Genomic DNA, 24,723 nt, shown 5'->3' with positions numbered 1-24,723 from the left:
TGCCCGAGATCCCAAAATTAATTTAATAATGCACAGGTAGCCAGGGACGAGATCCCAAGATTTGATATATATTAGCCTTAATCCAATAAAATATTTTTTCTTTATTTCAAGTGGCTGATATATTTATTACTGATGAATTAAATCCATGTGGCCAGCCTGTGATGTCACTCGTCTTGATATATGACTCCAATTTTGAGAAAAGTTGACTTCCATTTTTAAATTAAAGCTGCTATAAGCAATTATGTCAAAAATAGCCCTTCGCTAAGTCCCTCCCCAACCCGTCCTTGTCCAATAGGCACGTTATCAGCGAGGAGACAGGGCACGCTGTCCTCCCCCCCCCATAGAGATGCATGTTAAATGACTGTCCTTCTCCCCCATAGAGATGCATGTTAAATGACTGTCCTTCTCCCCCATAGAGATGCATGTTAAATGACTGTCCTTCTCCCCCATAGAGATGCATGTTAAATGACTGTCCTTCTCCCCCATAGAGATGCATGTTAAATGACTGTCCTTCTCCCCCATAGAGATGCATGTTAAATGACGGGATTTCTCCATATAAATAATCGATCATTTCGGTAGCAAAACCTTCAAAATGTCTTCTAAATCTAGTCAACCAGGCCTGCAGTAGGGCAGGCTGGACACATTTGGACACATTTGCATGACATTATTTAAATAAACTAGAAATACGAGGAAATGACAGAGGGAAAAATGTACTTTTAGCGACCACCCACCAGAGTTTGCATTTTGCACGGTTGCAAGGCCTATTCATAGTCTGGATTTTCGGTGGTGAGGTGACCACCGGAGCTGAAATAACGTTGAGCGGTGGTGAGTAAAAACAGAGAGAAGGGCTGGAGCGGTGGCGGTGGTTTGCTCTTCACCGCGGCTCGTGACGTCATGTTGTAGTTCGGTGGTCACCTCACCACCGTAAATCCAGACTATGTATGAGACTACGGTCATTGTCTCCACCAGGCCGAAGGCATGGGGAGAGAGTATGTTTTGCACTCCGTCCGTCCGTCCGTCCGTGTGTCCGTCCGTGTGTCCGTCCGTGTGTCCGTCTGTGAACAGCTAATCTCCGGCACTGTTAACCCGGTCGATGCCACATTTTGCACACACACTCCCTGGATGCCAACGATGAACCTCTGCCCCAAAATTTCCAGAACGGCCTGTTATAGCGCCACCAGGAGGCCCCTTTGTGCAAAACAAGTTTTTGGACAGTACACCTACAGATTTGGTCCAAACATCACGCAAATTGGTACACAGTCTCTCTAGAGCCATTCAACCAAACTGGTCTTTCAGATTTCTCAGACTCCATCCTGATTGGCTAAGATTGGCTTCCAAAGTTCGCAGGAGTGTTCAAAATGCTGCAAATCATGAACACATCGTGTGATTTCCGTGAAATTGCGCACGCACATTCCCACTAGGCCGAGGAAGAAATGCCACGTGAACATTTTCAACTCAGCCTCATGGTGGCGCTATAACTGGCCGAAAAGTGTTTTTACTTCCAACTGCACGGATTTGTGGATAACTTTGTATGCCAACTCCCTAGAGGCCAAGGAAAAACCATTGCCTGGAATTTTTCACATCTGCTCTTTATAGCGCCACCAGGAGGCCGACATATGTAAAACACATTTTCTAATATTACTCCTTCAGATGTTATCCAAATTTCACGCAAATCGGTACACATGCTCTCCATAGTCATGTAATCCACCTTCATTGCCTATGATTGGCTTCTAAACTTTTCAGGAGTAGCCCGCTTGGTACCCGTTTTGTACAAATCGCCACAACTACTCAACGCAGCGTCCGATTTCGGTGAAACTGTGCGTGCATATTCCCACTAGGCTGAGGAAAAAATGCCACTTCACAGTTTTCAAATCAGCCTCATGGTGGCGCTACAACAGGCCAAGCTGTGTCACACACACACACACACACACACACACACACACACACACGATTATATTACTCCTAAACATTTTGCCAAACATCACACACACTCCTATCCTCCTGGTGGAGACCTGTGCCCAGAAGGGCACTTTTTCTAGTTAGTATTATTGCCATCACCTGGGTGGGTCAGTCCTGTAACTTTCTCGATGTTAAGCTGTTTATGTGTTCAACAACACAGCCATGCAAAATAACACAGCTATGAGGTGGCGAAAGCTTGACCTGCATAGCAACAGTTGCTAAACTATTTGGATTGGTATTCGACAATTGATTTTTGCAGAAGCAGACAGGCAAATCGACAAATGACAAAGCTTCTAGGAAAATCTTTGAATGCAGATTGTGGCCCCTAGTTGTGTCACAGAGACTACATTGTTTTGGGATCGTTCTACCCATTGCTGGCTGTCTGAATACCAAAAAAATAAATATAAATAATTAATTAAAATGTTCACATGTTATTGCTTATAGCTGTTTTAATGCCTAACCAGTAGTACTTAACGTAGTTATGACAACAATGTCCGTGTGTCCACAGGTTCGATTCCTCTGTGTCTGGCCCTGACCTCTGACCTCTGTGTGTCCACAGGTTTGATTCCTCTGTGTCTGGCCCTGACCAACAGAGATGACCTGCTGAGGCTCAGACCGGGGGTCTTCATGGTGCTGGGCTGGGGGTACGTAACCTACGTTACCTACACATAGTATCATCATGCTGGGCTGGGGGTACGTAACCTACGTTACCTACACATAGTATCATCATGCTGGGCTGGGGGTACGTAACCTACGTTACCTACACATAGTATCACCATGCTGGGCTGGGGGTACGTAACCTACGTTACCTACACATAGTATCATCATGCTGGGCTGGGGGTACGTAACCTACGTTACCTACACATAGTATCATCATGCTGGGCTGGGGGTACGTAACCTACGTTACCTACACATAGTATCATCATGCTGGGCTGGGGGTACGTAACCTACGTTACCTACACATAGTATCATCATGCTGGGCTGGGGGTACGTAACCTACGTTACCTACACATAGTATCATCATGCTGGGCTGGGGGTACGTAACCTACGTTACCTACACATAGTATCATCATGCTGGGCTGGGGGTACGTAACCTACGTTACCTACACATAGTATCATCATGCTGGGCTGGGGGTACGTAACCTACGTTACCTACACATAGTATCACCATGCTGGGCTGGGGGTACGTAACCTACGTTACCTACACATAGTATCATCATGCTGGGCTGGGGGTACGTAACCTACGTTACCTACACATAGTATCATCATGCTGGGCTGGGGGTACGTAACCTACGTTACCTACACATAGTATAACACCATGCTGGGCTGGGGGTACGTAACCTACGTTAGCTTAATTAAACGGCTGCGTTTTACAATTCTATCAATTAAATGGCTGCGTTTTACAATTCTATCAGTGGAACGTTTTACGTGGCCGTTTTTTAATTCGACACACGCGTTCCACACCCCCACAGGGAGTGCAGTGCCCGGTGTGGAGTCCGTCGGATAGCCGGTTGTCCAGAACCAGCACAAAATCCTCTGCCCGGGCTCTGGACCTCATCACTCCTAGATCTCCATATATGGAGCTAGCATGTTCCGACATTTACATAGACTCCATATTTTGGCATGCCTGACAAAGAACTCCATATATGGGCATAAAAGGGACACAGACTGCACAAATATGCAATTGAAATAAAACTAAACTGAATGAATATAGATATCTAAATATTGACACGGTGTGTGTGCGTGCGTGTGCGTGTGTGCGTGTGCGTGTGTGTGCGTGTGTGTGCGTGTGTGTGTGTGTGCGACTGTGCGTGCGTGTGTGTGTGCGTGTGCGTGTGCGTGCGTGTGCGTGTGTGTGTGTGCGTGTGTGTGCGTGTGCGTGCACAGAGTTCCGTTCCTGATGGTGGGCTGTCTGATGATCGCAGGAGTCAGAACTGACACCATAGACTCCGCCTTCTTCTATGGCAGAGCTCAGGTTAGAAACGGCGCCCCCTGCTGTCTGTCACAACTTTTATACAAATATTTAAATATAAGGTTAATGTAGTAGTCCTATATTTATATTTTGGGCAGTAACAGAAACTTGATCCAGCACTACTTTGTTTGATCGTTATACTTTGGTAATATTTATTAACAGTTTGCAGAATTACAGTACATTTCAAGCACAACTCAATACAAAGACTGTTAACTGTGAGTGGACGGCCCATTTAAGCATTACACTTGTTTACAAGAGGGGCCACCTTGTTCAATTCATCAAAACATTTAGAGACACACAAATAGACACTTCTATATAGTCAAAGAACAGAACAGGAATTCATCATAAAGGAGGTAAAAAGGGAAAAGAAACATATACAGTGAGGGGAAAAAGGGGTGGGTGGTGGGGGGGGGATTCAGATTTTACGGGGGCCAGTTTCGAATTGCAGCCGTCCGTAGGTGCCCTTTGAGAGCGGTTTTGAAGGAGTCAAGGTCTTAATGAATGACTGTTGGTAGGGCGTTACACATTTTGGTGGCATAGGAGCGAAATTAATTTAGTCCCTTGTTTGTGCCGAATCTGGGTTGTACATGGTTCGTTGCACTCCCTCTGGTGTTGTGGGTGTGGACTTCGTTAGCAGCCTGATGCTAACACCGTGTTGTGGGTGTGGACTTCGTTAGCAGCCTGATGCTAACACCGTGTTGTGGGTGTGGACTTGGTTAGCAGCCTGATGCTAACACCGTGTTGTGGGTGTGGACTTCGTTAGCAGCCTGATGCTAACACCGTGTTGTGGGTGTGGACTTCGTTAGCAGCCTGATGCTATGCTAACACCGTGTTGTGTTTCCATGATAGATTATAACCACGGCCGTGGTGCTAGCCTTTAGCCTGATGCTAGGCGCCGTGTCTCTGATGGGTCTGAGCCAGGGAAGCAGGGAGCAGAGCGACTACGAGGCCCTGGACAGAGCCTCCGTCCTTGGCACCGCAGACGAGCCGAGGACCCCCGGTGGCCTGGAGGACTACCAGCAGCAGCAGCAGCAGTACCTGGTCAGCCCGTCAGTGGACGGCAGCTACAACGCAGGTAAACCGTTAAAACATTCGCTGCCATTGACAAGACATCTCGTCATTTTAGGGTTTTCATTGACGGCATGACATGGTGTGTGTGTGTGTGTGTGTGTGTGTGTGTGTGTGTGTGTGTGTGTGTGTGTGTGTGTGTGTGTGTGTGTGTGTGTGTGTGTGTGTGTGTGTGTGTGTGTGTGTGTGTGTGTGTGTGTGTGTGTGTGTGTGTGTGTGTGTGTGTGTTTTTGCAGACCCTCTTAGCTGCTCTCCGCTCCAGGCCTTACCTGACATGATCGCCAGCACGCAACGGAACCACACACACACTACAGGTGACACACACACACACACACACACACACACACACTAATACTGATCAGAAGCACATTTTTCATAATTTGCATGTCAGTGTTTTGTACTGGCTGAGGGCAGAAACCAAACCACAAGCCATGGGGCGCCTGCTGGCCTAGCGGTCCAGGCGCATCAGGCCACATATAGGCTCTGGCCTGACAGCGCGTCGCGTGTTCGAGTCCCGTTCATGACGACCTTTGCTGAATGTCTCTCCCCTTCCTTCTCTCCCTCTTTCCTGTCCATCTTCACTTGATACTATCAATAAAGACTTGATACTATCAATAAAGGTCTTGATACTATCAATAAAGGTCTTGATACTATTACATTACATTACATTACAGTCATTTAGCAGACGCTTTTATCCAAAGCGACTTACAATAAGTGTATTCAACATAGGTAGGGAACAAAGACTACTAATCACCAGAAGTCTTTAGTGCATTTTCTGCAAAAACAAGCAACCAAGAGTATACCTAGCGCTAAGGTAAAAGTGCAATATATCATCTACCTATTTCCTTAACCGGATGAGACAAAATAGCTAAATCAAATGAGCATGAGCTAAAACAATTAAGTGTATCGACTAAACAAGATCCAATAAACAATACAACAATAGAACACAAACGTTCGTACAACTAGTTAACAACAAGTAGGTCAGGCAGAGAGGAAGGGTAGTGTTTCCTGAAGAGGTGGGTTTTCAACCTGCGGCGAAATATGGGCAGTGACTCTGCTGTCCTAACATCAGTGGGGAGTTCATTCCACCACTGTGGGGCCAGAACAGAAAAGAGTCGTGACCGTGTGGATCGGCCAGAAGGACCCTTGAGTGACGAGGCAATCAGTCGCCCCGAGGTGGCAGACCGAAGTGGTCGGGCAGGGGTGTAGGCATCGACCATAGCCCGGAGATAGGAAGGAGCTGTTCCTTTCACTGCCCTATAGGCTAACACCAGGGTTTTGAACTGGATGCGGGCCGCTACGGGGAGCCAGTGTAGAGAACGGAGAAGGATGGTTGTGTGGGAGAACTTGGGGCGGTTGAACACCAGACGAGCCGCAGCTTTCTGAACAAGCTCCAGAGGTCTGATGGCAGATGCCGGAGCACCAGCAAGGAGAGAGTTGCAGTAGTCCAGGCGGGAGATGACGAGAGCCTGGATGAGCACCTGGGCTGCCTTCTCCGTGAGGAAGGGGCGAATCCTCCTGATGTTGTAGAGGAGGAATCTGCAGGACCTTGTCACTGATGCGATGTTTGCCGAGAACGTCAGTTGATCGTCCAGGGTCACACCCAGATTTTTCGCAGTCCGAGTTGAGGTCACCACAGCATTATCAATGGTGATGGCCATGTCTCGGTGCGGACAGCCCTTCCCCGGGAGGAACATCAGCTCGGTCTTGTCCAGGTTGAGCTTCAGGTGGTTTGTCGACATCCACGCCGAGATGTCAGCCAGACAAGCAGCAATGCGTGCCTACTATCAATAAAGGTCTTGATATACTATCAATAAAGACTTGATACTATCAATAAAGATACTTGATACTATCAATAAAGACTTGTTACTATCAATAAAGACTTGATACTATCAATAAAGATACTTGATACTATCAATAAAGGGAGAAAAGCCTAAAACAAATCTTTAAAATAAAGAAACCGCAAGCCAATATAAATACTGTAAATGGTAAATGGCCTTTATCCAAGGTGCTATTCACCCATAGGAAAAGAGAAGGGAACCTGCACACACATATGCTCCAAAAGGTTAATTTACCAGATGAAGAGTCTTGGCTCGAAACGTCGTCAATAAATAAACCTTTTGGACAGTGTGCTGGTTCCCTTCTCTCTTCCTGTGTCACTTCGCACCTCCACAAAGTGATGTGCGTATTTTACTATAGTTGCTATTCACCCATCCACACACACATGCATACCGCGATGCTCATATAGCACCTTTCATGAGTCATGACCAGGCCCGAACGGAATACGCGGCCGCGGTGTTCCGATGAAAACGCCGCAGATTTTCCGCGGAAATTTAACCCGTTCATGTTGTAGTTTACTTTACCCAGGCCAGCATAATATTAACCAGTGGATGCATCCCGCCCCTCCCTCCTCCCCTCATTCTCTACGGCTGACTAATATGTTGGAGGCTCTGGACGAGAATATTTAATATAGCTTTATATCAAAACTTCAAAAGCTGTCGGAAGTCTTTTTCAAGTGCCGTATCTGTTACCTTCGCTGCCCTGACTGCATGGCTGGCTGTCACTAGTGTCCAAATGCCGGTGGTCGCATATTGCTCGCGCTCGTGCACAACGCAACAAACAAACTTCGGGAGAGAACGCCACTATAAGCACTTTTCATGGCCACGGACAACGAGAGCAGCAGTCTAACTGCGGAGGGAGAGTACTGTTTCTGTTTGTGGCATGACGCTGCATGCAACGAATGTACCCGTACTATTAAAGGGTAGATCGCTACCGTTTGGGGGCTTAGCAGCCCCCCAGACGGATCTAGCCTTATAGAACGAACGTACCGATAATGCTGTGAGCCTAGCCTGTTGCTAACGCGACCCCACTGGCCCACTCCTCTCTCTCTCTCTCTCTCTCTCTGCGTATCTCTCTCTCTCTCTCTCTCTCTCTCGCGCGCGCGTCTCTCTCTCTAACGCAACTCTCTAACGCGACTCTCTCTCCCCCGTTGAAGTTGCAATAGTTGGATCACTGCAGTGTTGCACTGTTCATATTAGCTGCTTTGATATTATAGGAAATGGCCTATACCTTACATTTTTTATTTTACATTTTATGTTATTAGTATTTGCATCTGAACTTGTCATTAGCCTAACTGTAGGCATAGATACATACCATACCATAGCCTATTTGAATAATAATAAATAGGATAGTAAATAGTACTGTGACCAGATTTGACTGAGGGACTGCCATTGGATTTCTTTTCATGTCATATGAAAGCAGGGAATCATAGTTTAAAATTGATGTTGATTTTATTATGGTATTTGCCATAGGCAATATGCCAATATTGTTATAAAAAAACGTTAAAATGACCAGTGAGCACCTGCAACTGCACTTTTTAATATTTTACGAGGACTTGGTTTACTTTCAATAAATGAGTCCAGTACATGTTACAGGGTGCTAACTGTCTAACAGACCCAAAATGTGATTTATCATTATGATCTGTTTGAAAAGTAGAAATATAGGCCTCCTTCTGGCTGCTTATAGCTGCCTCCTTCCAATAAAAGCCCGGTATCAGAATCGGTTAAGACAAATAAAAGCCCCGGATTATAAATGAGGATTTACGGTAGATCTTAATTACTTTGTTGTGGTACTTTAAGGTTTATTTGGCATATTTAGAGTTATTTTTGCTCTAAACACATTGATTATAGTCCTGGATAACTGTCTAAAACCTTCAAAGAAAAAAAAAACACTCCGCAGAATCCCGCAGATTTTCCTCCGGAGTCACCGCAGAAAAACAGAAAAAAACCCGCAGATTCCGTTTGGCCTTAGTCATGACATAGAAATGCAGCGCAAAGTGCTTTACAGGGCAAAGAAGAAAAACAAGAAAAAACGTAAACTATTATTAAAAATCACACCCGTGTGAACTGAGTGGTGCAAATCCCCCCCCCTCTCTCTCTCTCATTAGCAGGCAACAGTGCAGCACTATCTCTCTCCCTCTGTTTCTGGCACAACATCGCCACTTTTGGTACTCATTGGTACTGGTGCTCATAGTCACATAGTCACACACAAACACGGTTGGTTGAACACGGACATTGCTGTTCCTTGGAGTGGTTGCACCTCAAAAACAAACAAAAGCTGAAGAACGTCAAGACAATAAAACAATAGCAAAGAGTTTAAAACCGGCAGCAAACATGTGTTTACGCGTCGTCTCCGTCTGCTGAAGTGTGTGTGTTTCTCCTCCAGGCCACAGCGGGGCGCCGCAGAGCTCCGCCTCCCCAGAAGAGCCTCTGAACCTTCCCCCGCCCGGGGGGGCGCACCCCCCCGACGACCCCCCGACGGACGACAGACAGACCGTCAGACACGTCCTGCTCTGTCTGCTGCTCATCATCAGCCTCCTGGCGGTGTGTGTGTGTGTGTGTGTGTGTGTGTGTGTGTGTGTGTGTGTGTGTGTGTGTGTGTGTGTGTGTGTGTGTGTGTGTGTGTGTGTGTGTGTGTGTGTGTGTGTTCAACGCAGTGATGTAGTCCACCCCTCCTCCTATATTCGCTCGCGGAGTCTCTATTTGAGCGAGGTTTCACGTCCCCAAACACTTTCATTGGTCATTTGATTTGTTCAGGCTACGTCGCAACGCAATGGCCGACGCTCCATGTCAGGACAGTTTTTTGCGCGACATCGCCATCTGAACGCACGTCCTTGCCTGTGCAGATGAGGTGTTAGACATTTGTAGGTTCGGTTTAGGGGGTTGGAATTAGAGTTTATGATGGTTTTCTGTCTGTCTGTCTGTCTGTCTGTCTGTCTGTCTGTCTGTCTGTCTGTCTGTCTGTCTGTCTATGGAACGTATCCAGTTGTTTATGGTGTCTGTCTGTCTGTCTGTCTGTCTGTCTGTCTACAGAACGTGTCCAGTTGTTTATGGTGTCTGTCTGTCTGTCTACAGAACGTGTCCAGCTGTTTATGGTGTCTGTCTGTCTGTCTGTCTACAGAACGTGTCCAGCTGTTTATGGTGTCTGTCTGTCTGTCTGTCTACAGAACGTGTCCAGTTGTTTATGGTGTCTGTCTGTCTGTCTGTCTACAGAACGTGTCCAGCTGTTTCTGGTGGCTGTTAAACAGAGATCCAGGCAGACTGTATCTAGAACTGCAGTTCTTCTGCGCCGTGGCTAACTACGGACAGGTAAGTGTGTGTGCGTGCGTGGGTGCGTGCATGGGTGCGTGCGTGCGTGCGTGCATGCATGCATGGGTGCACGGGTGCGTGCGTGCGTGCGTGATCCAGCACTACTTTGTGGACCGGCGCCCAGCGTGCCCTAAAGCAGTGCTCACAGGCTCCTCGCTACCCGTGAGCACTCATCCTGGACATGGAAGTGGAACCATCGAATAAGTCATTCAAGGTTGCCGTATATTAGTTTAGTCGATGGGTGGCTCTTCCAAGAGAGATTTTACGCTCTCATTAGAAGGCGGGTGTAAGTGCCATCCTCTCATTAGAAGGAGGGTGTAAGTGCCATCCTCTCATTAGGAGGGTGTAAGTGCCATCCTCTCATTAGGAGGGTGTAAGTGCCATCCTCTCAGTAGAAGGAGGGTGTAAGTGCCATCCTCTCATTAGAAGGCGGGTGTAAGTGCCATCCTCTCATTAGAAGGAGGGTGTAAGTGCCATCCTCTCATTAGAAGGAGGGTGTAAGTGCCATCCTCTCATTAGAAGGAGGGTGTAAGTGCCATCCTCTCAGTAGAAGGAGGGTGTAAGTGCCATCCTCTCAGTAGAAGGAGGGTGTAAGTGCCATCCTCTCAGTAGAAGGAGGGTGTAAGTGCCATCCTCTCACTAGAAGGAGGGTGTAAGTGCCATCCTCTCATTAGAAGGAGGGTGTAAGTGCCATCCTCTCATTAGAAGGAGGGTGTAAGTGCCATCCTCTCAGTAGAAGGAGGGTGTAAGTGCCATCCTCTCATTAGAAGGAGGGTGTAAGTGCCATCCTCTCATTAGAAGGAGGGTGTAAGTGCCATCCTCTCAGTAGAAGGAGGGTGTAAGTGCCATCCTCTCAGTAGAAGGAGGGTGTAAGTGCCATCCTCTCATTAGAAGGAGGGTGTAAGTGCCATCCTCTCAGTAGAAGGAGGGTGTAAGTGCCATCCTCTCATTAGAAGGAGGGTGTAAGTACCATCCTCTCATTAGAAGGAGGGTGTAAGTGCCATCCTCTCATTAGAAGGAGGGTGTAAGTGCCATCCTCTCAGTAGAAGGAGGGTGTAAGTGCCATCCTCTCAGTAGAAGGAGGGTGTAAGTGCCATCCTCTCATTAGAAGGAGGGTGTAAGTGCCATCCTCTCATTAGAAGGAGGGTGTAAGTGCCATCCTCTCAGTAGAAGGAGGGTGTAAGTACCATCCTCTCATTAGAAGGAGGGTGTAAGTGCCATCCTCTCAGTAGAAGGAGGGTGTAAGTACCATCCTCTCATTAGGAGGGTGTAAGTACCATCCTCTCACTAGAAGGAGGGTGTAAGTGCCATCCTCTCATTAGAAGGAGGGTGTAAGTGCCATCCTCTCAGTAGAAGGAGGGTGTAAGTGCCATCCTCTCAGTAGAAGGCGGGTGTAAGTGCCATCCTCTCATTAGAAGGAGGGTGTAAGTGCCATCCTCTCATTAGAAGGAGGGTGTAAGTGCCATCCTCTCATTAAAAGGAGGGTGTAAGTGCCATCCTCTCAGTAGAAGGAGGGTGTAAATACCATCCTCTCATTAGAAGGAGGGTGTAAGTGCCATCCTCTCATTAGAAGGAGGGTGTAAGTGCCATCCTCTCATTAGAAGGAGGGTGTAAGTGCCATCCTCTCAGTAGAAGGAGGGTGTAAGTGCCATCCTCTCATTAGAAGGAGGGTGTAAGTGCCATCCTCTCATTAGAAGGAGGGTGTAAGTGCCATCCTCTCATTAGAAGGAGGGTGTAAGTGCCATCCTCTCATTAGAAGGAGGGTGTAAGTACCATCCTCTCAGTAGAAGGAGGGTGTAAGTGCCATCCTCTCATTAGAAGGAGGGTGTAAGTGCCATCCTCTCATTAGAAGGCGGGTGTAAGTGCCATCCTCTCATTAGAAGGAGGGTGTAAGTGCCATCCTCTCATTAGAAGGAGGGTGTAAGTGCCATCCTCTCATTAGAAGGCGGGTGTAAGTGCCATCATCTCATTAGGAGGGTGTAAGTGCCATCCTCTCAGTAGAAGGAGGGTGTAAGTGCCATCCAGCCGTTTCTCTAGTTTCTTTGAAAGTGTCCATGTCTCGGAGCCATAGAGTAGAATCGGCTCGACAGTCGTCCTAAATATTTTTACTTTGAACCTCTTACTAAGCTGGGATGACCAGATCTTATGCATGTCGTTGCAGGCTGACCAGGCCATACCCTTCCTAGTTTGAAAGTCCTTTTGGGAAGAAGATATATATGAACCCAAATACTTCAATACTTCAAAGGAGTGTTGTTAAGTGTTTTTGAGTGGTGTAAACCACTCCTACAACTGGCTTTGTTAGTCTGTGCAGAAAAAATGAGCATGGTTGCTATGTTCACCCTGTTCACCCGGGTGTGATTTCATTACGTCAGACATGATTTCATTACGTCAGACAGGCTATATAAGACCTTACACCACTCAGTTCACACGGGTGTGATTTTTATTATAATGTCAAGCCACTAGCAGGGACCCCCCCTGAGTCTACACATTACATGAATTACAATGGGTTAATTACAATGAGTTAATTGGAGTGGTCTTCATGTGTGTGTGGTCCAGGTGTTTAGTGTTAATTAAGAAGTGTGTGTGTGTGTGTGTGTGTGTGTGTGTGTGTGTGTGTGTGTGTGTGTGTGTGTGTGTGTGTGTGTGTGTGTGTGTGTGTGTGTGTGTGTGTGTGTGTGTGTGTGTGTGTGTGTGTGTGTGTGTGTGTGTGTGGTCCAGGGGTTCATCTCGTTTGGGATCTTCGGGTTGGACAGACACCTCATCATCCTGCCCTTCAAAAAGAGGTCAGTTTGGAATTCTATCGTATGACAACTATTCCACAATGTCTGAATGTTATTTAGAGTCTGGAACTACTCCTCCCGAAATCCCATTAGGAAGCTGCCATTTCCTTTCACGAAAATATATTTTAAAATGTTGTATTTCCTTTTCTGCTATGCAAGCAACAAGCTATATATATGATTAGGTGATTTCTATTCATATTAGGATACATTTGTGTGACTGTAAAGTCACACAAAGTCTTTCCAGTCCACTTCCGCTTTATATTTTACTCATGATCAGAGCTTCCGTTGCTCCAGACTGTATGACGGGAGCATTTATATTTGACTCGTGATCAGAGCTTCCGTTGCTCCAGACTGTATGACGGGAGCATTTATATTTGACTCGTGACCAGAGCTTCCGTTGCTCCAGACTGTATGACGGGAGCATTTATATTTGACTCGTGATCAGAGCTTCCGTTGCTCCAGACTGTATGACGGAAGCATTTATATTTTACTCATGATCAGAGCTTCCGTTGCTCCAGACTGTATGACGGAAGCATTTATATTTGACTCGTGATCAGAGCTTCCGTTGCTCCAGACTGTATGACGGAAGCATTTATATTTGACTCATGATCAGAGCTTCCATTGCTCCAGACTGTACGACGGAAGCATTTATATTTTACTCATGATCAGAGCTTCCGTTGCTCCAGACTGTACGACGGAAGCATTTATATTTTACTCATGATCAGAGCTTCCGTTGCTCCAGACTGTACGACGGAAGCATTTATATTTTACTCATGATCAGAGCTTCCGTTGCTCCAGACTGTACGACGGAAGCATTTATATTTTACTCGTGATCAGAGCTTCCGTTGCTCCAGACTGTACGACGGAAGCATTTATATTTTACTCGTGATCAGAGCTTCCGTTGCTCCAGACTGTACGACGGAAGCATTTATATTTTACTCGTGATCAGAGCTTCCGTTGCTCCAGACTGTACGACGGAAGCATTTATATTTTACTCGTGATCAGAGCTTCCGTTGCTCCAGACTGTATGACGGAAGCATTTATATTTTACTCGTGATCAGAGCTTCCGTTGCTCCAGACTGTACGACGGAAGCATTTATATTTGACTCATGATCAGAGCTTCCGTTGCTCCAGACTGTACGACGGAAGCATTTATATTTGACTCATGATCAGAGCTTCCGTTGCTCCAGACTGTACGACGGAAGCATTTATATTTGACTCATGATCAGAGCTTCCGTTGCTCCAGACTGTACGACGGAAGCATTTATATTTGACTCATGATCAGAGCTTCCGTTGCTCCAGACTGTACGACGGAAGCATTTATATTTGACTCATGATCAGAGCTTCCGTTGCTCCAGACTGTACGACGGAAGCATTTATATTTGACTCATGATCAGAGCTTCCGTTGCTCCAGACTGTATGACGGAAGCATTTATATTGTACTCATGATCAGAGCTTCCGTTGCTCCAGACTGTACGACGGAAGCATTTATATTTGACTCATGATCAGAGCTTCCGTTGCTCCAGACTGTACGACGGAAGCATTTATATTTGACTCATGATCAGAGCTTCCGTTGCTCCAGACTGTACGACGGAAGCATTTATATTTGACTCATGATCAGAGCTTCCGTTGCTCCAGACTGTACGACGGAAGCATTTATATTTGACTCATGATCAGAGCTTCCGTTGCTCCAGACTGTATGACGGAAGCATTTATATTTGACTCATGATCAGAGCTTCCGTTGCTCCAGACTGTATGACGGAAGCATTTATATTTGACTCATGATCAGAGCTTCCGTTGCTCCAGACTGTATGACGGAAGCATTTATATTTGACTCATGATCAGAGCTTCCGTTGCTCCAGACTGTATGACGGAAGCATTTATATTTGACTCATGATCAGAGCTTCCGTTGCTCCAGACTGTATGACGGAAGCATTTATATTTGACTCATGATCAGAGCTTCCGTTGCTCCAGACTGTACGACGGAAGCATTTATATTTTACTCATGATCAGAGCTTCCGTTGCTCCAGACTGTACGACGGAAGCATTTATATTTTACTCATGATCAGAGCTTCCGTTGCTCCAGACTGTACGACGGAAGCATTTGAAAAATGCGAGAGGCCACATGGCCACGCGAGACTAATCGTATGCCATATGATTCTCAGAACTACAAACTAAAACGTGTCTCCCATACTCCTGTCTGTCATGTCCTGGTCCAATCAGGTTGCAGGGTTTGTGGGGGCGTGGCAGGGACAGTGAGGATGGGCGGAGTCCCACCGCGGTGCCAGAGGAGGTCCGACTCACGTGCACGCAGTTCGTGCGCTACCACAAGGACCAGTGTGTACAAGACATAGTACACACACGCAGGTGTGTACGTGCATGCGTGTGTGTGTGTGGGTTATATTCCATATCAATATTTTTTATACTTTATATTTTATGTGAACACCACGGTGTGGTCATACAGATACAAACAACAACACTTAGGACAACATGAAGACAAGTAAACAACACTTAGGACAACATGAAGACAAGTAAGACCAGAAACACTTAGGACAACATGAAGACAAGTAAACAACACTTAGGACAACATGAAGACAAGTAAACAACACTTAGGACAACATGAAGACAAGTAAGACCAGAAACAACACTTAGGACAACATGAAGACAAGTAAACAACACTTAGGACAACATGAAGACAAGTAAACAACACTTAGGACAACATGAAGACAAGTAAACAACACTTAGGACAACATGAAGACAAGTAAACAACACTTAGGACAACATGAAGACAAGTAAGACCAGAAACAACACTTAGGACAACATGAAGACAAGTAAACAACACTTAGGACAACATGAAGACAAGTAAACAACACTTAGGACAACATGAAGACAAGTAAACAACACTTAGGACAACATGAAGACAAGTAAACAACACTTAGGACAACATGAAGACAAGTAAACAAAAGTAAACAACACTTAGGACAACATGAAGACAAGTAAACAACACTTAGGACAACATGAAGACAAGTAAGACCATAAACAACACTTAGGACAACATGAAGACAAGTAAGACCAGAAACAACACTTAGGACAACATGAAGACAAGTAAACAACACTTAGGACAACATGAAGACAAGTAAACAACACTTAGGACAACATGAAGACAAGTAAACAACACTTAGGACAACATGAAGACAAGTAAGACCAGAAACAACACTTAGGACAACATGAAGACAAGTAAACAACACTTAGGACAACATGAAGACAAGTAAGACCAGAAACACTTAGGACAACATGAAGACAAGTAAACAACACTTAGGACAACATGAAGACAAGTAAACAACACTTAGGACAACATGAAGACAAGTAAGACCAGAAACAACACTTAGGACAACATGAAGACAAGTAAACAACACTTAGGACAACATGAAGACAGTAAGACCATAAACAACACTTAGGACAACATGAAGACAAGTAAACAACACTTAGGACAACATGAAGACAAGTAAACAACACTTAGGACAACATGAAGACAAGTAAACAACACTTAGGACAACATGAAGACAAGTAAACAACACTTAGGACAACATGAAGACAGTAAGACCATAAACAACACTTAGGACAACATGAAGACAAGTAAACAACACTTAGGACAACATGAAGACAAGTAAACAACACTTAGGACAACATGAAGACAGTAAGACCATAAACAACACTTAGGACAACATGAAGACAAGTAAACAACACTTAGGACAACATGAAGACAAGTAAACAACACTTAGGACAACATGAAGACAAGTAAACAACACTTAGGACAACATGAAGACAAGTAAGACCAGAAACAACACTTAGGACAACATGAAGACAAGTAAACAACACTTAGGACAACATGAAGACAAGTAAACAACACTTAGGACAACATGAAGACAAGTAAACAACACTTAGGACAACATGAAGACAAGTAAGACCAGAAACAACACTTAGGACAACATGAAGACAAGTAAACAACACTTAGGACAACATGAAGACAAGTAAGACCAGAAACACTTAGGACAACATGAAGACAAGTAAACAACACTTAGGACAACATGAAGACAAGTAAGACCAGAAACAACACTTAGGACAACATGAAGACAAGTAAACAACACTTAGGACAACATGAAGACAAGTAAACAACACTTAGGACAACATGAAGACAAGTAAACAACACTTAGGACAACATGAAGACAAGTAAGACCAGAAACAACACTTAGGACAACATGAAGACAAGTAAGACCAGAAACAACACTTAGGACAACATGAAGACAAGTAAACAACACTTAGGACAACATGAAGACAAGTAAGACCAGAAACAACACTTAGGACAACATGAAGACAAGTAAACAACACTTAGGACAACATGAAGACAAGTAAGACCAGAAACAATGACATAGCGAAAAAATAGATTTGATAAATAAAAAAAATAAAAAAAGGACATAGCAGAAATATGTCACAGGTTACCTATCAATATACACACAAAAGGAAAACAAAAACACTGTAGACATTATGCATGGGCCGAAATCCTTATTTAAATTAATTGTCTTTATCTAATAATACTTTTTATGATTTGTTTTGTATTGTAAATACATCAAAGATGTGATTATAACATAACATTTTGTAACCGTGAAAAGCGATGCCACACAGCCGTGGATAAATCTCTTGATAGGAAATCTGGGGAGAGAGATGGAGAGTGACATGCAGTGAAGGTCGTCAGGATTGGTAGTCGAACCCGCGGCACACTGCCAGGTGCCTAGCAGCCTAGGTGCCTGGACCGCTAGGCCGGCCCGGGCCAAATAAAGCTTGTTTGATCAAAAACGCAGCCTGGGAAAAGAATCAGAGATAAATGGATTAAAATAAATTCTGGTCACATTTAAGCCGACGGAGGCAGACTTTTAAATCCATTGTGTGTGATTTTAATGTGGGTTTTTTTAAGCTGACCCGTGAAACCCTGCCCCCTGCTGGTGTCATGCTCTCTGCAACATCTGCATCTCTCTAAAGCATTAACATGGACTTTACAACCAACCTTTTTTTCTTTTACAAATAGATGGTTCTCCATCTTTTTTTTTTTTTGTAAAAAAGTTCTGAAATGTGTGTTTTGCTGATATGGTCTCTGTTGTAACGATGCTTCTTGGCAACAACCAACCTTTATCCCGTTGGAAAGCCTGTTTATTTATCTTTGAAATGGCGTCCTGTTTGTAACAAACGTGTATTTTAAGAAGGGTAGGCAGACTAGGCACTATTAGCTAAAGCTTTTTATTGTTTTTGTTTTTATTGTATGAAATGTCATATTTATATATGACTATTATTATTATTAACAATTTAACTGCAGTGGAAATTTTCAGAATAAAGGCGCTAGAGTGCCAAGCAGATGAGACAGATTTTACTCTGAAAAGCCCCGCCTTCCACCCCCCCCCCCCCCCCCCCCCCAAAAAAAAAACAACAAAAAACAGGAGGTGAATTCTTCCATTACTACCTCGCGCTACCTCGTCTGATGTCTCTTTTAGAAGCATTAATATTCCAAACGAGATGCTTGATTAAGTCAGAAATGAAGGCGGAACATTGACGTCTGATCAAAACCATGTAGAGCGCCGTAGATTTAGAGAGAAGAGACAATTTGGTTGGTCCGTAAACAAGGAAGTGAACAGCAGTGCGCATACGCGAAACAGCGCTGAAGAAGGCATGGCCAAGAAAAGAAAAAAAAAACATTATTATATCATATCATTAAAAAGGCTTTTAATGGCAGAGAATACCGTCAGAAGCAGCTCAAGGTTGGATTTTATATGATTAGATGGAATATTCCTTAATAGCAATTAATGTGTTAAGTATGGCGGAATCCAAGCTGTGTTTTGACATGGCAGGCACACAGAATAAGTGTGACAGGCCCACAAATGCATGTTCCTTACAGGTGAGGCTCCGTTTTAATAAAGGGAAAATGGTCTATATGAAGGTCATTGCCCAGAAGCCTTGTTGTTGTTGCAACAGAAATAATGTACCAAACACAAAGAAAATGTTCAGATCTTGTATGCTTCCTCCTCCACCACTGGGTGTCACTGTTAACCTCGAGTCTTCACTGGAAGAAGAAAAATCCGCTTTTTGGGAGGATTTTTCTGGACATTTTTTTCTGGGTGCATTTTTATATATTTCTCTTTACTTTTAACACGTTTTCGCCTTCCCTCCTCTTGCTCCCATCCTTCCCTTGTTTCCTTCTCTTCTTCTTCCTCTTCCCTTCCTTCCTTGTGTCTTTCTCTTGGGCAATTCCTCGCATCCTCGCTATCCGTTCTACCCTTTCCTCTCTACTTCCCTCTCTCTCTCTCTCTCTCTCTCTCTGTCTCTCTATCTCTATCTCTCTCTCTCTCTCTCTCTCTCTCTCTGTGTGTCTCTATCTCTCTCTCTCTCTCTCTCTCTCTCTCTCTCTCTGTGTCTCTCTGTCTCTCTCTCTCTCTCTGTCTCTCTCTCTCTCTCTCTCTCTCTCTCTCTCTGTATCTCTCTCTCTCTCTCTCTGTGTCTCTCTCTGTGTGTCTCTATCTCTCTCTCTCTCTCTCTCTGTGTCTCTCTCTCTCTCTCTCTCTCTGTCTCTCTCTGTGTGTCTCTCTCTCTCTCTCTCTCTCTCTCTCTCTCTCTCTCTCTCTCTCTCTCTCTCTCTCTGTGTGTCTCTCTCTCTGTGTGTCTCTCTCTCTCTCTCTGTCTCTCTCTCTGTGTCTCTCTCTGTCTCTCTCTGTCTCTCTGTGTGTCTCTCTCTCTCTCTCTGTGTCTCTCTCTGTCTCTCTCTCTATCTCTCTCTGTGTCTCTCTCTCTCTCTCTCTCTCCCAGTGGTTCAGGGGAGAGCGTCAGTGCTCCACCTGGTGGTGAATCGCTCCTCTGAACCAATCAAACTACAGGTGCCTCAGAGCGGCGGGAGGAGGAGGCGGAGCCAAGCAGGAGGAGAAGGAGGAGGAGCCTAAAAATAATAACACCCATCCCCACCACCCCCAACTTCACCCTCACCCCTCACCCCTCGTCGACCCACGAAAAAACCCAGTTGCCAAACCCCCAGATGAACCGAGAGCGCCCCCCGGAGGTCAAATCCACCACCGCCACCAGCGGCAGCGGTCCGATCCGGTCATCAGCGGCGACGACGGCGGTGCGTTCTTCCGGGCCAGCGATCTGGTTGGCTGGCTCTTGGGGCGGGGCGTGTGCGCGGACCGGGGCGAGGCGCGGTGCTACGCCTTGCGGCTCCAGCAGGGGGGGGGGTGTTGCTTCCCCTGACGGGAGGAGTGCAACAGCAGAGCGCAGGCGGCGGCTTCGAGGACGACGCCGCTATGCTGTACCGCTTCACCGCCCACCACCACAGGATGGCGCTAGAGGGCAGAGGAGGAGAGGAGGAGGCAGGGGGTCGAGGACGTTGTGGATGAACTAGCGCTGCATGTGAGAAGACGTCAAATATCATTATTTATAAATCGTTTTTTTTTTTTTCTAATTTAAAATGTATCAACTCTGGGACACCACTGTAAAATCCTCAGTGTTAATTCAACTATGATGAGTGTTTAGACCAGGAGTGGCCACACCTTTTTGACTCGAGAAGTACTTTCAAAGTGACCGGCTAGTTCCAAACATTGGAACTATCCCATTGAGACAAAGTGGGGTGCCTATGGGCTATAGTTCCAAACATTGGAACTATCCCATTGAGACAAAGTGGGGTGCCTATGGGCTATAGTTCCAAACATTGGAACTATCCCATTGAGACAAAGTGGGGTGCCTATGGGCTATAGTTCCAAACATTGGAACTATCCCATTGAGACAAAGTGGGGTGCCTATGGGCTATAGTTCCAAACATTGGAACTATCCCATTGAGACAAAGTGGGGTGCCTATGGGCTATAGTTCCACACATTGGAACTATCCCATTGAGACAAAGTGGGGTGCCTATGGGCTATAGTTCCAAACATTGGAACTATCCCATTGAGATAGAATGAGCACTTCCTCATTCCATTGTTACAATGGGAGTCAACGCTAGTGTCGCCACTCTCATACTAAATCACGTTTGAGCTTACAGGCCCTTTATGATGTCAACCAATCAAGTCACTAATTCAAGTGACAGATGCCAAAACATTTTTTTGTTTTTTTTATATTAAAATTACGGAACCACTAGGTTCCTAAACTGAACCAATCATGTACTGCTGGGAACCCTTTGGAACTCCCTCAAGGGACCCCTTGGGGTCCCCTAACCTTTGGAACTCCCTCGAGGACCCCCTGGGGGTCCCCTAACCTTTGGAACTCCCTCAAGGGACCCCCTGGGGGTCCCCCAACCCCACACTGTCTGAGAACCACTTTGGTACATGATGAGGAGCAAAAGATGGAGAGGGAGAGAAAAGCAGAAAGAAAGAAAGAAAGAAAGAAAGAAAGAGAGAAAGAAAAAGAGAGAGAGAGAGAGACGTTCAAGAGGGAGCATAAAAGAAAAGAACAAAAGAGGACAGAAGGAAAAGACAAGAAAAATACGAAAGAACGAGTGAAATAAAAGTAAGAAACAAGTGAGAAAGTGAGAAGAGAAAGCAGAGAGCAAAGAAAAGATAAAGGACTAACACGGAAAAAGAAGAGTGAAAGAATGAGAGGTGATGGCTCTGTAACTGTTGAGAATGAGAGGTGATGGCTCTGTAACTGCAAAGAATGAGAGGTGATGGCTCTGTGACTGTACAGAATGAGAGGTGATGGCTCTGTAACTGTACAGAATGAGAGGTGATGGCTCTGTAACTAAAGAATGAGAGGTGATGGCTCTGTAACTGTAAAGAATGAGAGGTGATGGCTCTGTAACTAAAGAATGAGAGGTGATGGCTCTGTGACTGTAAAGAATGAGAGGTGATGGCTCTGTGACTGTAAAGAATGAGAGGTGATGGCTCTGTAACTGTAAAGAATGAGAGGTGATGGCTCTGTAACTAAAGAATGAGAGGTGATGGCTCTGTAACTGTAAAGAATGAGAGGTGATGGCTCTGTAACTAAAGAATGAGAGGTGATGGCTCTGTAACTGTAAAGAATGAGAGGTGATGGCTCTGTAACTGTACAGAATGAGAGGTGATGGCTCTGTAACTGTACAGAATGAGAGGTGATGGCTCTGTAACTGTAAAGAATGAGAGGTGATGGCTCTGTAACTGTACAGAATGAGAGGTGATGGCTCTGTAACTGTACAGAATGAGAGGTGATGGCTCTGTAACTGTACAGAATGAGAGGTGATGGCTCTGTAACTGTACAGAATGAGAGGTGATGGCTCTGTGACTGTACAGAATGAGAGGTGATGGCTCTGTGACTGTAAAGAATGAGAGGTGATGGCTCTGTAACTAAAGAATGAGAGGTGATGGCTCTGTGACTGTAAAGAATGAGAGGTGATGGCTCTGTGACTAAAGAATGAGAGGTGATGGCTCTGTAACTGCAAAGAATGAGAGGTGATGGCTCTGTAACTAAAGAATGAGAGGTGATGGCTCTGTAACTGCAAAGAATGAGAGGTGATGGCTCTGTAACTAAAGAATGAGAGGTGATGGCTCTGTAACTGCAAAGAATGAGAGGTGATGGCTCTGTAACTGCAAAGAATGAGAGGTGATGGCTCTGTAACTGCAAAGAATGAGAGGTGATGGCTCTGTAACTGTACAGAATGAGAGGTGATGGCTCTGTGACTGTAAAGAATGAGAGGTGATGGCTCTGTAACTAAAGAATGAGAGGTGATGGCTCTGTAACTGCAAAGAATGAGAGGTGATGGCTCTGTAACTGTACAGAATGAGAGGTGATGGCTCTGTAACTGTACAGAATGAGAGGTGATGGCTCTGTGACTGTTGAGAATGAGAGGTGATGGCTCTGTAACTGTAAAGAATGAGAGGTGATGGCTCTGTAACTGTAAAGAATGAGAGGTGATGGCTCTGTAACTGTACAGAATGAGAGGTGATGGCTCTGTAACTGTAAAGAATGAGAGGTGATGGCTCTGTAACTAAAGAATGAGAGGTGATGGCTCTGTAACTGTAAAGAATGAGAGGTGATGGCTCTGTAACTGTAAAGAATGAGAGGTGATGGCTCTGTAACTGTAAAGAATGAGAGGTGATGGCTCTGTAACTAAAGAATGAGAGGTGATGGCTCTGTAACTGTAAAGAATGAGAGGTGATGGCTCTGTAACTGTACAGAATGAGAGGTGATGGCTCTGTAACTGTACAGAATGAGAGGTGATGGCTCTGTGACTGTAAAGAATGAGAGGTGATGGCTCTGTGACTGTACAGAATGAGAGGTGATGGCTCTGTAACTAAAGAATGAGAGGTGATGGCTCTGTAACTGTAAAGAATGAGAGGTGATGGCTCTGTGACTGTACAGAATGAGAGGTGATGGCTCTGTAACTGTACAGAATGAGAGGTGATGGCTCTGTAACTAAAGAATGAGAGGTGATGGCTCTGTAACTGTAAAGAATGAGAGGTGATGGCTCTGTAACTGCAAAGAATGAGAGGTGATGGCTCTGTGACTGTACAGAATGAGAGGTGATGGCTCTGTGACTGTAAAGAATGAGAGGTGATGGCTCTGTAACTAAAGAATGAGAGGTGATGGCTCTGTAACTAAAGAATGAGAGGTGATGGCTCTGTAACTGTACAGAATGAGAGGTGATGGCTCTGTAACTGTAAAGAATGAGAGGTGATGGCTCTGTAACTAAAGAATGAGAGGTGATGGCTCTGTAACTGCAAAGAATGAGAGGTGATGGCTCTGTAACTAAAGAATGAGAGGTGATGGCTCTGTAACTAAAGAATGAGAGGTGATGGCTCTGTAACTGCAAAGAATGAGAGGTGATGGCTCTGTAACTGCAAAGAATGAGAGGTGATGGCTCTGTAACTGTACAGAATGAGAGGTGATGGCTCTGTGACTGTAAAGAATGAGAGGTGATGGCTCTGTAACTGTAAAGAATGAGAGGTGATGGCTCTGTAACTGTAAAGAATGAGAGGTGATGGCTCTGTAACTAAAGAATGAGAGGTGATGGCTCTGTAACTAAAGAATGAGAGGTGATGGCTCTGTAACTGTAAAGAATGAGAGGTGATGGCTCTGTAACTAAAGAATGAGAGGTGATGGCTCTGTAACTGTAAAGAATGAGAGGTGATGGCTCTGTAACTAAAGAATGAGAGGTGATGGCTCTGTAACTAAAGAATGAGAGGTGATGGCTCTGTAACTGCAAAGAATGAGAGGTGATGGCTCTGTAACTGTACAGAATGAGAGGTGATGGCTCTGTAACTGTACAGAATGAGAGGTGATGGCTCTGTAACTGTACAGAATGAGAGGTGATGGCTCTGTAACTGTAAAGAATGAGAGGTGATGGCTCTGTAACTGTAAAGAATGAGAGGTGATGGCTCTGTAACTGTAAAGAATGAGAGGTGATGGCTCTGTAACTGTACAGAATGAGAGGTGATGGCTCTGTAACTGTAAAGAATGAGAGGTGATGGCTCTGTAACTGTAAAGAATGAGAGGTGATGGCTCTGTAACTGTAAAGAATGAGAGGTGATGGCTCTGTAACTGTAAAGAATGAGAGGTGATGGCTCTGTAACTGTACAGAATGAGAGGTGATGGCTCTGTAACTGTAAAGAATGAGAGGTGATGGCTCTGTAACTGTAAAGAATGAGAGGTGATGGCTCTGTGACTGTAAAGAATGAGAGGTGATGGCTCTGTGACTGTAAAGAATGAGAGGTGATGGCTCTGTAACTGTAAAGAATGAGAGGTGATGGCTCTGTAACTAAAGAATGAGAGGTGATGGCTCTGTAACTGTACAGAATG

At 45.1% G+C, this 24,723-nt stretch overlaps 1 protein-coding gene across 3 annotated transcripts in view; it reads left to right on the top strand.

The window, feature by feature from the left end:
* The window catches only part of LOC306919090 (lysosomal cholesterol signaling protein-like), a 51,137-nt gene extending 30,538 nt beyond the window's left edge, over positions 1-20,599 (top strand). For 2 of the 3 annotated variants that reach the window (XM_079531925.1, XM_079531927.1), the window contains 9 exons: positions 2,519-2,603; positions 3,847-3,934; positions 4,781-5,006; positions 5,236-5,313; positions 9,224-9,381; positions 10,051-10,146; positions 12,865-12,929; positions 15,150-15,293; positions 19,844-20,599. In XM_079531925.1, coding sequence (XP_079388051.1) covers positions 2,519-2,603; positions 3,847-3,934; positions 4,781-5,006; positions 5,236-5,313; positions 9,224-9,381; positions 10,051-10,146; positions 12,865-12,929; positions 15,150-15,293; positions 19,844-20,210 — 1,307 coding nt within the window. In that variant the 3' untranslated portion in view covers positions 20,211-20,599. Of the gene's footprint in view, positions 1-2,518; positions 2,604-3,846; positions 3,935-4,780; positions 5,007-5,235; positions 5,314-9,223; positions 9,382-10,050; positions 10,147-12,864; positions 12,930-15,149; positions 15,294-19,775 lie in introns of all 3 variants that reach the window. The other variant, XM_079531926.1, reaches the window with a different exon arrangement.
* The last annotated feature ends 4,124 nt before the right edge of the window (positions 20,600-24,723 follow it).

Source organism: Electrona antarctica (assembly GCF_951216825.1).
Source record: "Electrona antarctica genome assembly, contig: scaffold_188, whole genome shotgun sequence".
NCBI classification, from domain to species: domain Eukaryota; kingdom Metazoa; phylum Chordata; class Actinopteri; order Myctophiformes; family Myctophidae; genus Electrona; species Electrona antarctica.
The sequence above is the reverse complement of the archived record's forward strand: the minus strand, read 5'-3'. Positions and strand labels throughout refer to the sequence as shown.